We start from the raw sequence: 16868 nt of genomic DNA, 5'->3' as shown, positions 1-16868 counted from the left end.
TTCTTGTTGACTTCAACTTGGTACTATGGGTAAAGCTGGATTGACAACTACATCCAGCAAAGGAAATTTATTATACTGTACGACAAGAAAAACTTGATGACAACCACCACCCACTGAAGAAAAACTGTTAGAAGTATACGTCAAGCCACCAAAGACTTCCGCAACTGGAGGTACCACTCAGCAAATGAGCTAGCATGTTGAAAACATTTATGATGTTCTGCGTGTGAACTTCCATGCTTCCATCCCCTGAGCTGCCTGATGATTCTTCACCCTCGGAATGAAAAATTTTCGAGTCCCATTCGGAGTGACTCAGCCAGTTCCAACCAAAGAAGCAATTTACTAATTTTCTTTGGAAATACCAATTCCAGAATGAATGGCTGCAAAGACTTAAAGACCACCTATTATACCCTCCAAAAAGATGGGAAAAAAAAAAAAGAAGACCACCTATTATTTTCTCATGGTTCATTCCAACTCTTTTAACAATTTCCTAATTATTTGTAAATTTGGATGCAGCAACTTGGCCACAAGATCTCCTAAAGATAAAACATTTGTCAGATGAAAACTTCACAGCACTTTAAATTTTCAAATTAGCATAGTACATTAATATAAAAGGATCACTGAAATTGTAAGTACTGCATGTATCATCCTAATAGTAGAAAATTACACTGTCCAGTCTCATAAAGAGGTTAGCTTATTCAAAAGTTCAAGCTATAGCTATCTTACCTGCCACAATTACATAGCTTTAGCTATCTACAAAACTGATTAATATGATGTCTATAGTCTATTACTATCACCATGGAGCTCTACTTCCATCTTCAGGTAGTAACCAGATGAGGACCGGCTCCCTTGAATGGGAGCATGCATGAATAAGTGACATATTTGACACTGTCTATCAGCACAACAACAAAAATCCGAGAGAGGGATTTTGCTCCCATCACACCATCAACATCTGCATCACCTACCTCCCTAGGATCCACGAGCACAGAAACAACCATTGGTGAAAGCAAGTTATTTCCGCTAAAGTTCTCTTTCTTTGAGGTCCTTCCTACATCTTCAGATATGTTGTGAGACGACCCAGGAAGGGGAATAGGAACACCACGGAGAATCCTTCTATTCCTTCCTTTGTTGAGATCTGTAGAATTCCGGCTTTGCTTCTCAGTGACATTCCTTGCAGAAGTAGCTGGAACAATGGCTCCTGGGCCCGAAGCTGAAGACACATCAAACTGGAACACTTCAGTGCACATTCCTGAACTTAACATTGGACCTGCGAAAAGGGGAACAAACAAAGGTCATGAATACCAAGAAAAAAAATCGTAACCAATAAGAATAATCTAAGGAAACTGAAATTCCTCATGCGGCACAAAATGAATATCAGAACTTGACTCTGAAAGCCTATATTACTCTATACAAAAGTATTATCTGGTCTAAATCTATGTCAACATGACTCGGATACAGAGTCCAGCCGACACTGCTAGTCTAGTGGAAAATGAAGAGTCAGAACACAGCTACAGTAGGGCCCAGTGAAGAGTCCGGGCAACATAGGTCTAAAGCTTATGACAGGTGTGGTAAACTAAGCACCCCCCCCCCCCCAAAAAAAAAAACACAAAAAAAGGGGGAAATCTGTGGAGCAGTACGATCATAAAGTCGTCTTCCACCAAAATCACAGGATTCTCAACTGGATAGCAATCCTTTGGAGGAGCATGAGAAAATCAAATGATTAGTCCAAAGGAGGGCAATAACAAGAAAGTAACATAAAATCTTCACTGTGCAAGAGATACCCACACATCAATCCATCGGACTCCAGAATCAACAATAGAATTGCTGATACTACAAGAGGCTGGCCAAAGAAGCAACATATCGTATGAAAACCAAAATGCAAAGAAGATGTTACTTAATCACAGAAACCAAATTTCATATAGCAGCGCGAACACAACTTTAAGAGCACAAACAGTTGATATGATGCAAAACACACTACTCAAAAGTAAACGCAGAAATAATGAATTGGCAGAAGAAGAAAGCATTTAAAGTAACTTACCAGCAAGGCCCTCACGGAACCACTGCTGCAATCTGCCATCAGCTGCTGGTGATTTCAAATTGTCACTCCCAACAGAACCAGAACCAAGAGCCCTCTGTCGATCAGTTGAACTTCTATAGAGGTGAGCAGGTCTTCCACCCGAAACTGGTACAAGCCGAGTCTCACCACCCACTTCACTTGCAGCATCTTTACGAGACGCCATGGCTTTCTCACTAGCCAAAACAGAATGAATTATCAAGTTTCCATCTATCTTCACAAGTTTGTCATTCCTTGGAACAAACAGCGAGGCCACAAGAGGCTCAGTACCATTGAGCTTAATCCCTTTTTCATTATAATCTTTTCCACCACCAAATTTTCCACCATAATCACTATCAGTCAAATTCCCACTTGCGGTCAACACTCTGCCATGATGTTTCTCATAAAACTGATTCTCAATGTAATCCTTTCCACCAGAAAAAGCCTCCCTCACACCCCCATACCTCACATTCACCATGGGAGCCAATCCACCAAATAGTAGTACAAAACACAACAATCCCAAGAAACTAACACTTGCAACCTTCTTAGTCTTCCCTTCAGTCTTCTTACTGTCCGCCTTCTTATTTCCTTTCGGGGCAGGAGCAGGTTGCTGGGATTTCAACCTTGGAATCGGAACCAATGGCACCTGCGATCCCTGTGGCTTCATCATGTAGGGTGGAACGCCACATGGCATCCACGGGTACATCATTGGTGGGTACACGCCAGGTGGTGGAGGCGCCATTGGAGGTGGAGCCACCCCGCCACCACCCAATTGCTGCCTCAAGGTGGCATTTTCAGCCATAAAATATGTAATTTTTGCATTCAGATCTTGAATTGTAGAATGCATATTTTTCACCTTATCTTCCAATTCCTCAACATAATGCTTCTTCCTTTGCCGTGACAACTGAGCACTCTCTCTATTCCTGATTAACCTAGCTCTTCTCCTCTCATCTTCTTCACTCAAAATATTGTTATTGTTATTGCTATTACTATTCTCAGCATTACTAGCCAAATTAACACTGGATTTTTGAAATTTATTCGTCCTCGATTCAACGTTATTGACATCTTCGCCTTCTTTTTTCCTTTTCAACAATGATTTATTGTTAACTTTACAATTAAATTCTTCGAACTTTATTTTTTTATCAACAACTCCATTTTTCACTGAATTATTTCCAAAATTAGAAGAAGAACTCACCGATCTATTGGAGTCCTCGGAAACATTGGAGCGGCAATTATTGCCGGAACCCTGAGACTCGGGCGAGGGACAATCCCTCGAATCATTCGACCCCTTTGACCCATTTGACTCCGGCGACGGCACATTCAAATACCCGGAGACATCATGTCCCCGATCACCTGATGAACTCAGATTCATCCCGGAGCTCCGATCACCAGAAACTTGATCGCTCGACACCTGACAAACCTCCGGTTCCAGCGACGAAGACGGATTAGAAATCAGCCCTTCACCAGGTACACAATTCTCGCCGGAAACATGAGCAAACTCCGCCGACGTCGTTTTGAAGGCCCTAGCAACATTCTTCAAACTCCGATCAGGGGGAATTTGACTCAAGTTCGGGTCGGACCCATGCAACAGGAAACAATCAGAATCAAACTGATCCGGGTCCGGAAGGGGAGCCCCAGCCCCAGCCGGCAAGAGATCGTCGAAGGAGAAATCCAAGTCGAAATCGAAGTCATCAAATACGACGTCGTCGTTGCCGTTTTGATCAAAGGGATCAAAGCTTTGCCCGTTAGCATCCCCTAAGGTAATATCCTGGGACAAAAAGGTATGATCCAGGGGTGGAATTGCTAGGCCGTTGAAATCATGCCCCCCCAAAACGCCGCCGTTCGGAAGCCTTTCCGGTGGTGGCGGTGGATCCACCACCACTGTTTCGGCCATTTTGTAAAAACAAAAATAAATTAAAAAAATAAAATAAATGTTTTGATGAAACGGTTTCAGGGAGAAAAGGTGGTATGGAAAATTTCAAGCATTTGGATAAGGGGGAAAAAGGGGAATAAATATCGAAAAAAGGGAGTTATGGGCGTCGAGCGGCGAAAGGGGGTTTAAGCCTTAAGGGGATTTTGGGCGAAGACAACGGGAATGGTTTACCTGTGTCGGTGGGCCCGAACTGGGTTTGGACACGTGAGGTGGGGAGATGAGGGTGTTGATACCACGCTCTGGTCAAGTTGTTAATGTGAATGGCACTTGTGCTAGTATTACATAGGATTGGTACGTAAGTATATTCAAATTGTTTAACAAAATATATGAACATGTTTGAATTTCTTTTAAAGATAATACACATTAATACGAATTATTCAAAAATGTTTAGTATTATATTTTGTGAATTATGTTTTGATTTTTTTTAAAAAAAAATTTAAAATATGTTTAAGAATGATGACATATCATCAATTATACTTTGATTTTGAAAAAGTTTTAAATTTGTGTTCAAATTATATACAAAACGCTAAAAATGTGTATTTTTTTTGCATATTTTAATAATAAGGTGATAAAATATTACTATGTTTAATATCTTATACGCAAAAATAAGAGTTCAAATTGGTATTAACACCGTATAATCTTAAAAACTTATAATAATTTTGCTTGTATTTTAATTTTGTAACTTTTGAATATATTTACACTATTCCAGTATGTTTATATACTTAACTTTGCTACACTTGAGCTTTTCACGTTAAACTGTTAATCTTAATTTTAAAAAAAAATTGTATGTGAGAAATTATGAGTATTGGAAAAAGAATGGATAATTTAGTTAAACTAAAATAAAGTATCAATACATAAAATTCTTTTACTTTTATTTTTTAATAAAATTAAAAGTGTCTTTTGCTAGAGTTTAATTTTATCCCTATTTTGATTCCCAAAATAGAAAAATTCTAATGATATCTTGATCTATGTATTTGATTTATTGAAATTATAAACTATCTAATTTTGAGATACCTGAGTAATCTAAACAAACAAAAAGAAGCAAGAAAAATTGTGATGCATTGTATGACAGTATCTTGTCAAATTATTATTTTCAAAATTGGCAATGGAAATTTTGGTAATACTATTTATAAACTTTTGTCATCGGCACGTTGCTTTTTTTTGTTATATTGATTTTATTTAAATAATAAGCTATCATACATTTTTAAGTATTAAAAAGAAATCTAGCATAACAGAGACATCGTCTTATCCCATATTGGCTGCAAAAATAAATCATGAATATTTCAAGGCTTTACCTATTCCTTCACGTACTACCTAAATCATATGAATTCATCAATTTCAGCTCTGAAACTTTTTCTCTTGGTCGGCTAAAAGCTTTTTAAATAAGCGCGTGATGATCTCACAATATGCAAGTGAGAGTGGTTAGTTTTCCTTAGGGCTGCCTAAATATTCCTACCCTAAAACTGTAGTAGTAAATTAGCGGAAACGAAAGCCTCGGGTGTTTGGAAACTTCTCTTTTCCTTTTTTATTCTTTTTCTTTTTCTTTTTATTAAAGTTAGCCTTTAACGTTACGACTAAGTCAGTCCACTCCCACTCAGACCAGATAGTTGAATTCTTTATTGTTTTTTTTCGGATAAAGTTGAATTCTTTATTATTGTTTAACGTCTATCTTGTTATGTATTTTAATTACAATAGAATTATATCTAATCTATCTACATTGTATATAAAAAGAACTAGGAAACCATGCTGTGCAAGCCACAGCTTGGGTCCACCTGAAATATTGTTTAAAAATATATAGAAAAATAGCAGCAATATAAGAATTAAATATATGGCAAATATAGTTTCAACATGATAGCGTTTTTGTTTAGCATTGCTAATTCGAAACATTAGCCCAAAAATAAGATAGTCCTAAGTTAAAAATTAACTAAAAAAATAAAGCATGAATTTTTTTTTTTGTAAAATTAATTCTAACAAATACATATACCTTCACATGTCCTTATTTGAAAATATAATAATAGCATGAAAAACTGTGTCGATATCGTTAGAAAAAAAATAACTCATTCAACTCGCAACTTAAAGTCTAAAAGTGTCATTTAACATATAATGTCCCACTGAAAAGTATAAATGGGAATACATTGACCTCATTTAGAAAGAAAATTAACAATATGAGTTATGTTAGCAAATTCGTCTCGTTTAGAAAAAGAAAAATGAAAGAGAAAGGTTTAAAGCATGGAACAACTAGAGAGATAAAATGTGGAAAGGAATGAAAGACGAAACAATGGTACATTAAGATTTGTGTAGGTTTTTGTCATGGTAAAAAAGGAAAGAGAAAATAAGGAAAAAATAAAAAAGAAATTAAATTAAATCACCTTCCTCAAAAAGAGTATGCCACTTGTCAAAAAGAAGAGGAGCCATGTGGCAACCATTGGGGCTGCTACAGTAACTTCCCTTCTCTTTTTGTTATACTTGAGGGAAGAGAGCTTACTATAGCAATCTCTTTTTTTGTCAAGTGTATAGTCCCTTATTTTGACAAGTGTTAGTTTCTATTTATAGTTAAATTTTTACTCCACTATTTTTTTTGATTAGTCAAGAGTTATAAATATCTCTCCTCCAAATTCTTCTTTTCTTCTCTTTCTTCCTCTGCTTTTAATCTTCATCTCCCTTTTTTTTTCTTCATCTTTCTTTTTTCCCCCTTCAATTTTTTTCTTTATAATTAATTATACTAAAATTATTTTCTTACTATTTTTTATATGATTATTGTTGACCATGGAGAGGTGTTGCAACAATCAACTAATTTATACTGTCACTTCCTATTCCATCAATTTTAACTCTTTAATCCAGTATTATGCTTTTTCTTTTCTTTTTTTCCTTTATCCTAATTTTTCTCTGCCTTTACTCATTCCGCTCAATTAATGAATTTTTTCCTTTTTCCTCTATAATTAATTGAATGTATGTTTTTCTTGCATGGGAATGGATATTTCTTTTATTCCATTGTTCAAAAATCTTGATTCATGAATCATGATCATCTTTTTTTGTTTTTTAGAAGAAACATAGACAATAGACCTTTTACTCCACTACTCCTACTGTCTGATATATATCATTTTCTTTTTATTTCCTATTCTTCCCCCGTTTCACGCTGTCAAGTATGGATTTAAATTTTTTTTATTAACTGTATTTTTTAACTTTTTTTTATTAACTGTATTTTATTTAGCCTTTATCATTTTTTTTGTATCTTTATTTTGTTACCTTGGTGTATTTATTTATTTTGGCTTGATCTCCTTGATATTCTTCAGCATGTCAGTGTGCGGTTTGTCTTAAATCTAAATGCAAAATTTATTTTTTGCAATTCTGATGTTTTAGTTCCTTTTTAATGCATAATTGAATCTTGCACTTCCTTTACTAATTCTTTGGTACTGAATTTTTGTACCCTTTTATGCATTGAAAAAGCCTTCCATTCAACTTTCTTGCAAGTTTTATTGTGAATTTGTAGGATAGAATTTTTTACATGATGGTGTCTTGTTTGAAAAAGAAATAGTGGTGAAATTTTATGCATTTGTAATTTAGCATGATACTTGAGTTTTATGAAGCATATATCATTTATGTTAATATTGAACTGGTTTTGCATTTCTCATGTACTTGGTTTTTGAATTCTTTGTTGTTGCTTGTCCATACAATACAGTATATATCTCTATTGCATCACAATAAGTAAATTAGAGCAAACTTTTGAAACATTCCATTAAAGATAAACTTTTTTTGGCTCATTTTTTGATAATTATAATTTCTTTTTATTTGAAAGCAAATTATAGTGAAATGAATTTTAACCATTATTTTATAGATGGGCCTAAACTGTGCTTGCACAATCTTGTTCACTCTAGTCTATTATACAAGAAGAAAGTGGAGTTACCGTAACAACTCCAATGATTGCCAAGTGGCTTTTATTCATTTTGACATGTGGCACATCTCTCTTTTGAAGAAGCTATCTTCATTTTTTCTTTTCTTCTTTTTGCTTTCTTTTTTTTATTACCTTATTTCCTTTCTCCTTTCTGACTAAAAACAATTAAACAAATTCTTATCTACACTGCAACTTCTTCATTTAGTTTCCGTTTTGTACTCCTTTATTTTTTTTCCCCTTTATCCTAGTCATTTATTTTGCTTTTTTCTCTATTGGATCAGTTGATGAATTTTCTTTCAATTTTGTCCATATATAACTAAATAAATGGTTTCGTTGTAGGAACTAAAGGAAGAGTTTGACATTTTCTTTCTTACTTAGTCCAATAATTATGATTCATGATTTTCTGCTCTTACCATCTCTCTTTGGTAAGTACTATTTAATATTTTTTGTTACCTTTTGCCTCCTGATCAGAAACCTTTGCTTATTCCTTTTCTTACTGTTTCATCCTTCATTTGACTTTTTTTCCCCCTAAAAGAGACAAGTTGAAGTTTGCATGTGATGTTGTGAATACTTTTTCCCCCTAAATCTAAAGAAACGTGTTTTTTTAGTTTTTTAAATTTTATTTATTCTGAAATTACTTTTTGGTCTTTTTATTTTTGGAAAAAAATTCCTAAAAAAAATTTCCTAATGCTAAAAAGAGGACTGGTAGTGAATACATGAAGAATCTTCAGGTTGACAATGAAAGAATTGTAACTACTTTTTTTTTATAAAATAATAAATGCCATTATATATATTCATTCCAATTTTAATTTTTTATTTATTAAAATTGTTATTTGATAATAGGACAATAGTGCTAGAGTGGAGGAGGAAGAATCTGACAAGTGAAGGTCTAAGATAAATGATGATCAAAAAGGAAATGGTGAGGCCTGTTGAATTAAAAATTAATCAAAATCCGTTAATTTATGGATAGATAATTATATTTTGATATTTTGACTTATATAAAGTTTCTTAATAATGAAAAGTGCTTATTTACTGGATAAAGTGGATGATGTGTAAAATAATTATTGGGGTCAATAATTTAGGATGTGAAGAAAATATTTCGTATCTCTTCATTTTGAATTACTAGCCTGTATCCATGATAGGTAGTTTATTTTCATAATTTTTAATTCTAACAAATATTATCCCGAGAATAAAAGAAGTGTAAAATTAGATTTCAAAATCTTTTGTTTAAATTGGTTCTATTTGACTTTATACTCTTATTCTTTTTTATTGTCCCTAATGATAGATAATGTAATTAGAGTTTGAGATAATTGCCAGGCATGGAACTAGACATATCATTATTATTTGGCTGAAAGAGTTGATAATATTTTGTTGATTTAACTAACTGAAATGATTGCAATTTGTCAAAGGATTGGAGTTAGTGGTGGAAGTTAGCATTGAGGCTTTCAATATAGAGTGTCACTCGATAAAATATTATTAGAAAATTTAATTTTAATTAAGAAGACATTTTTGCTATCAAACTAATTGTTGTTTCGAATTTGTATATGTAAATCCGAAAATATGGCAGTTCATATTTTTATCTAAAATTACTATTTGTATTCTAGAGCTATTTGGTGAGATAATGTTCTCACCTATTTGTAATGCTACTAGGCAGGATTTAAATGAGTGGATTAACTCGCTTTTTCTCTCAAAAAGATAAGTTTGTATGTTTTTATTGATGTTGAAAACTGTGATGTGTTTTGGTGACTTTCTATACATTTTCTAATTATTAAAGTGCTGGAAATAATATGAATTTTTGGTTTGGTTATAACTAAAACTATGCTATTATTAAATAGACAATGCACTCATAATGGATTTGTTTTCTCTTCTTTTTTGGTACCATTATGTACACATAATGCTAGTTAAAAAATCTTTGTCCAAATCACAAAAAATAGGGGGCTCACTTCATAGATGGAATTTTTCTTCACAACAAATTTTTAATTGTTTTGATGGTCAATTTTTCTCTTATATCTCTCTATTCATTATGTACCAAAAAAATTTGTTACAATGTATTCAATTAAGTTTCTAGGGGCAACTCCATGCACCGCTGCGTGGCACAATGAGTGAGTTGAGACTTGAGAAGCAAAGGGCTCGCGAGCGGCTCGATTCGTTTGCAGCCCTAGTTGAGAAGTTCCCTTTGCTTCCTTCTCTTGCTTTCAATATCTTTTGGTGTTGCATGGTGGATAAATTAGGCTTAAGTCGCGATTGATATGTAAGGTTTTTTTAACTTTCGTTCATTTTTCTTTTTGGGCTGTAAGTATTAGACAGTACAAAACTAAGTAGTTGATGTTAAACTTAAATAAAAGGCCTGTCAATATCGAAGCAATTACTTAACAAGTAAATATGAATATATGAATATTTCTTTTTAAAAAAAATTTTTCCAATAGAAGATGGGTGGGAATGCATCAACATTTCTATTACCATTGGAATTTGTATTTGTTATCGTTTGTATTAGCATCTTGAATTATAATTTCTAGCTATATTATAAGAACAAATTGGTTTTTGCTGTAGTTGCTTGTTGTGTTGTCACGTGGCAACTGGAAGGAGAAGCTGGTGTCTTACATTTATTGTGTTGTGTTGACTTTTGTGATGGTATTACAAGAAGCTAAATGGGCTGCAAATTTTGGCCGATGAAATAAATGATATGATATGTGGTATGATTTGGAAAAGGGCGTTGCACCTGCTTGTTTGGGATTTACCACAGTGATCCTACATTGAATATAATTTTCTGTTATCATATGTATATATAAATGCTAGCAACAAATGTAAAGGTTTTTTTGGCTACCTTAAAAAATTTAACACCAACAGTAAATGTCAAATAAATTAATGATTATCCTAATATTATAATTTATAATGAATAACATTTTTCTTTATTGTTCATTATTTCTTTGCTCAAGAATAAACAATTAATTGCCAAGTATTTGATACCAATAAATATTATGCGAGTAATAAATTTATGAATTGTTACTTCAATACCTGTAGTAATAGAATTAGGATCTATATTTAGCATGGGCATCATTATACACCTAAAATGATGTTGTTATTATGTAAAGAAAATTTTGATTAAAAATAAAATTTTGATTATGAGTTTTCTACATTTCGAAAGGAATGAGGTTACTCCTTATTTAAGTAGTAATTAGTTTTGTGTTTTAATAGCTTTGAAAAATTTGCACATAGGAGAGATGTCCAAAAAAATTGATTATTTAAGGAGGTAATATAAAAAGAATGGAAATTTCTCATAATATAGGGGGCAATATAAAGGGAAAAAAATATTTTCTAAAATTGAGGGGTGCAATTATAATAAAAACACAAAAATGTTTAAAAGTTTCAAGACTATTCTTTCAATTTTACAAAGTTAAGAGGGTGCAATTGCCCATCTTCTACACAATGTGGCTCTGCTACTAAATATGTGTAAATTCACTCGCACTATTACTTTGTATGAGTTTTTTTTAGGTCAAAATAGATGTCATTAAATTATATTATGAAAAGCATTGCAAATTAGATGTCACTAAATATATCTAAGTAAAGTTTTGATATGAATGTGCAAATTTATATGGTGTGTGATAATATTATCATCGAATAAGCATGACAACTAACTTGTTAATTTTTTTTGGGTGTATTTATTGATTGCTAACTTGTGTATTTTTTCAGTAAAATACTATTGAACCATACAATGATTTAATTATACAATGATTTAAATATTTGTATCATATTATACTATGGATAAAATCAAGATATTTTAATAGGCACGGGCTGTGCATAGCATAGCCAACCCCTACTACTCTACCTATTATATAAGAAGAAAGTGGAGTTACTATACTAACCCCAATGATTGCCAAGCGGATCCCCCTCATTTTGACATGTGGCGCATTCCATTTCTTTTCTTCATTTTGTTTTTTTTTCTTTGTTCACTTTATTTCCTTTCTCCTTTTTGGCTAAAAACAATTAAACAAACCCTCATATACACTGCAGAATTCTTATTTAGTTTCCACTCTATACTTCTTTTCTTTTTTTCCCCTCATCCTAATCATTTATTCTATTTTTTTCTCTATTGGATTAGTTGATGAATTTTCTTTCATTTTTATCCATAATTAATTAAATGAATGGTTTCATTATCGGAGATCAAGAATGGATTTGATATTTCCTTTCTTCCATAGTCCAATAATCATGATTCATGATCTTCTACTTTTACTATCTCTCTTTAGTATGTACTATTTAATATTTTTTTGTCATTTTTTGCATTATGATCAGAAACTTTTGCTTATTGCTTTTCTCCTCGCTTCCTTCTTCATCTGACTTTCTTTTCCACCTAAAAGAGATATGTGATGCTGTGAATTTTTTTCTCCCAAATCTAAAGAAACCCTTTTTTTCAGTTTTTAAATTTTATTTATTCTGAAACTATTTTTTAGCCTTTTTTATTTTTGGTCTACCTATTATATAAGAAGAAAGTGGAGTTACTATAGCAACCCCAGTGATTGGCAAGTGGACTCCCCTCATTTGACATGTGATGCATTCCTTTTCTTTTCTTCATTTTGTTTTTTTTTTCCATTGTTCACCTTATTTGCTTTTTCCTTTTTGGCTAAAAACAATTAGACAAACCCTCATATACACTACAAGTTCTTATTTAGTTTCCACTCTGTACTTCTTTTCTTTTTTTTCCCTCATCCTAATCATTTATTCTGTGTTTTTCTCTATTGGATTCGTTAATGCATTTTCTTTCATTTTTGTCCATAATTAACTAAATGAATGGTTTCATTATCGGAGATAGCATGGGTTTGATATTTCCTTTCTTCCATATTCCACTAATCATGATTCATGATCTTCTACTTTTATTGTCTCTCTTTGGCTTTCTTTTTCATCTGACTTTCTTTTCCACCTAAAAGAGATATGTGATGCTGTGAATATATTTCCCCCAAATCTAGAGAAACCTTTTTTTTTTCAGTTTTTAAAATTTTATTTATTCTAAAACTACTTTTTGGCTTTTTTTTTTTCCATTTTTGGTCTACCTATTATATAAGAAGAAAGTGGAGTTAGTATAGCAACCCAATGATTACCAAGTGGATCCCCCTCATTTTGACATGTGGCGCATTCCTTTTATTTTCTTCATTTTGTTTTTTTTCCTTTGTTCACCTTATTTCCTCTCTCCTTTTTGGCTAAAAACAATTAAACAAATCCTCATATACACTGCAGGTTTCTTATGTAGTTTTCACTCTGTACTCCTTTTTTTTTTCCAGTCATCCTAATCATTTATTCTATTTTTTTCTCTATTGGATTAGTTGATTCATTTTCTTTCATTTTTGTCCACAATTAACTAAATGAATGGTTTAATTATCGAAGATCAAGAATGGGTTTGTTATTTCCTTTCTTCCATAGTCCAATAATCATGATTCATGACCTTCTACTTTTATTATCTCTCTTTGGTTTGTACTATTTAATATTTTTTGTCATTTTTGCATTATGATCAGAAACCTTTGCTTATTACTTTTCTCGCCGCTTCTTTCTTCATCTGACTTTCTTTTCCGCCTAAAAGAGATATGTGATGCTGTGAATATTTTTTCCCCAAATCTAAAGAAACATTTTTTTTCAGTTTTTAAATTTTATTTATTCTGAAACTACTTTTTGGCCTTTTTTATTTTTGGAAAAAAAATTCCCTAAGGCTGACAAGAAAACAGGTGGTGATTACATGAAGAATTTTTAGACTAATAATGAAAGAATCATAACTACTTTCCCCCCATAAAATAAATAATACCATTATACATATTCATTCTAATTTTAAATTTTTATTTATTTAAATTGTTATTTGATAATGGGGTGATAGTGCTAGAGTAGAGGAGAAAGAATCTGACAAATGAAGTCCAAGGTAAACAATGATTAGGAAGAAAATAATGAGGCCTATTGAATTAAAAATTAATCAGAGTCTCTTAATTTATGGATACATAGTTATATTTTGATATTTTGATTTATATAAAGTTTATTAATGGTGAAAAGTGCTTATTTACTAGATAAGGTGGATGACGCGCAAAATAATTGCTGGGGCTAGCAATTTAGAATACGAAGATAATATTTTGTATCTCTTCATTCAACATTTTGAATTACTATCTTTTATCCATGATAGGTAGTTTATTTTCAAGGTTTTAATTTTAGCAAGTGATAGCTTGAGAATAAAAGAAGTGTAAAATTAGATTTCAGAATCTTTTACTTAAACTGATTCTATATGACTTTGTACTATTATCCTTTTTTATTGTCCATAATGAAAGATAATGTAATTAGAGTTTGAGGTGATTGTTAGGCGTGGAACTACGCATATCATTACTGTTTGATTGAAGGAGTTGGTAATATTTTGTCGATTTGACTAACTAAAATGATTGCAGTTGTCAAAGGAATGCATTTGGTAGTGGAAGTTAGCATTGAGGCTTTTAGCTTAGAGTGTCACTTGACAAAATATTATTAGAAAATTCTATTTTGATTAAGATAACATTTTTGCAATCAAACAAATTGCTGGATTCCAATTTGCATTGAGACATTTTTGTATGTTTTTATTGATGTTAAAGATTGTGATAGGTTTTGGTGGCTTTCTATACTTTTGATAATTATTAAAGTGTTAGAAACATTATGACTACTTTTTGTTTAGTTACAACTAAAACTATGCTACTATGAAACACACAATGCACTCATAATGGATTTGCTTTCTTTTCTTTTTTGGTATCATTACGTACACATAATATTGGTTAAAAAATCTTTGTCCAAATCACAATAAATTGGGGCTAACTTCATAGATGGAATTTCTTTTCACAGCAAATTTTAATTGTTTTGATACGCAAATTTTTTCCTATGTTTCTATTCATTATGTACCAAAAACATTTGTTACTATGTAATCAACTAATGTTCTAGGAAGCCTAGTTGTATCTTGCACAGCCAAGATACCTTTAGTCTTATCTTATCTACAAACTAGATAAGAGAACAACTGAAGTTCTCCACTGAATGCCAAGTGTCAATGTGTTATTGGAGGAAGCAGTTTATTTTTGAATTTTGGGGTTTAAGGAGTGAGAAATGTCTATTTGAGACTTGGTATCCAAATTCAAAGGCTTATTAGTTCCTTACTATTTAAGGGCTAATTGGTAACAACGGTTTAATTATTTTCATTTGTTCCTTTTGTTTGGTTTTTAATTGGTGGGAAAGGTCAATTAAATCCTTCTATGAAAACTAACTCTTTAAATAGTTGCTAACTATTTAGGGTTATTTTTGTACATTTGAAATTATTTTTTTATAATTTTCTGGTCAAATGCAAATAGTTGTAGACTATTTGTGGGCTCCTTTTATCACATGGGTTGCTTTTGGATTAATTAAGATAAGATAATGGAGTCATGCCCGTTAGAACTAATATTGATGTGTCATGCCCGTTAGTTAGTATAACTCTAAGTTAGTGAAGATCACCATAATGGTCTTATTAGTTAGTGAAGTTCCTTCCCATTCGTAAGTCAATCTTATTAGTATAACCAGAACTTCCTTCCCCTTTCTTTCCATGGGATAGGTACCTATGAGCCTGCAAAATCTTCACTTTTCTACGAATTCCTCCAACAACTAATTGTCCTTCCTTTTGATTGCAACCCAGAAAATCCTTCACATGTACGTGAAGTTTTCTTTTGCCCCAAAAATCAGCTCAGTGAAATTTCTTTTCCCCCAAAATCTATGAGCCTGCAAAATCTTCAATTTTCTACCAATTCCTCCAACAACAAATTGTACTTCCTTTTGATCGCAACCCAAAAAATCCTCCACATGCACGTGAAGTTGCTTTTGCCCCAAAAATCAGCTCAGTGAAATTTCTTTTCCCCCAAAATTAGCTCACTTTAGGGATGACTGCTGTACCAATTTATCATGTATGGTACAACTTTCAAAACCTACTATTTAGACAAAAGAGATACAACAAGCCTTATATATACTTCTGTTTCCGACTTTTGCCAGCATTCAGACGAGCAAAGAAAGTATAGGTTGTGATGCCCCCACTTCTCCCAAGGGCGAACCCGAGGGTATCGGCGGGACGCCTGCCTAACTCGCGCCAAGACTAAAAAACACAAAGCAATAAAAACTAGATAAACCAAAAGCGTACTATTCACAATATATAAAACCCCAAAAGAGTTCTATTTACATCCTCAAAAGGAGTTATCCAGACTACTACATTATCCTATGCTAGTATTCAAAAGTAGAAAGTATACCCAAAACAAGAAGAAACATCTTAGTTGTCCGGTTGTTACAAACCAAGCCTAACTTTCTAGTGATAGTGCCAAAAGTTCCCCGCGTCGGCCCCTGTTAAGGAAAACAAAGGGAAAGGGGTAAGCTATATGCTTAGTAAGTAAATAGGGGTAAAAACGTAAATTTTACATTAAGACGAATAATTACGTCACAAAGATATCCAATCGAAAATATAAAAGTAACAACACAAGTTAAGTATACAGGTTGGCTCCAAAGCCACGTCATGTGCCATGGGTGACCTCCTGTCGACACTCCGTCGGCCACCGGTAAGGGTCCGTAGAACTCCACTTGTACTCCCACCTAACACCTTATCACCCTCACTGGCCAGTCACTTCACGAAATGGCTCGAGCAAACGAAACGAAATTGAACTTGACTCACAAGCTCAGTTCATAAACTTGGGTCACAAAACCACAAACTTGGTGACCTTAAAACTAGGTTGGACTGGATTCGACCAAACCCCGGCCGGCTCGAATAGTCCGTCTAGGTCTTGAGATCGGGTCCCACAAAAGTCACACCGAACTACAAGCTCAAGGGTTCAACACCAAAATAATTCATATATACACATCTCATAAAGAAACACATGTACAAAGTAGGGTTTAGGTCAAGTATGATCAAGTACACCCTCGCCTAAGTACCCTCTCATCCACACCAAAGTACATAAGCAAGTTATACACAAAAACGGCCTGAATACTTATACAGAGAG

General features: G+C 33.0%; 1 protein-coding gene across 1 annotated transcript; it reads right to left on the bottom strand.

Annotated features, from left to right (window-relative positions):
- Nucleotides 1–606: 606 nt before the first annotated feature.
- Nucleotides 607–4130, bottom strand: LOC113774603 (bZIP transcription factor 17). Its single transcript, XM_027319169.1, has 2 exons — nt 2036–4130; nt 607–1264 (listed from the first exon to the last, which is right to left on the bottom strand). The coding sequence occupies exons 1-2, from the start codon at nt 3942–3944 to the stop codon at nt 816–818; spliced, it is 2358 nt and encodes a 785-aa protein (XP_027174970.1). The 5' UTR covers nt 3945–4130; the 3' UTR covers nt 607–815.
- Nucleotides 4131–16868: the final 12738 nt, after the last annotated feature.

Source organism: Coffea eugenioides, chromosome 6 (genome assembly GCF_003713205.1).
Source record: "Coffea eugenioides isolate CCC68of chromosome 6, Ceug_1.0, whole genome shotgun sequence".
NCBI lineage: Eukaryota > Viridiplantae > Streptophyta > Magnoliopsida > Gentianales > Rubiaceae > Coffea > Coffea eugenioides.
The sequence above is the reverse complement of the archived record's forward strand: the minus strand, read 5'-3'. Positions and strand labels throughout refer to the sequence as shown.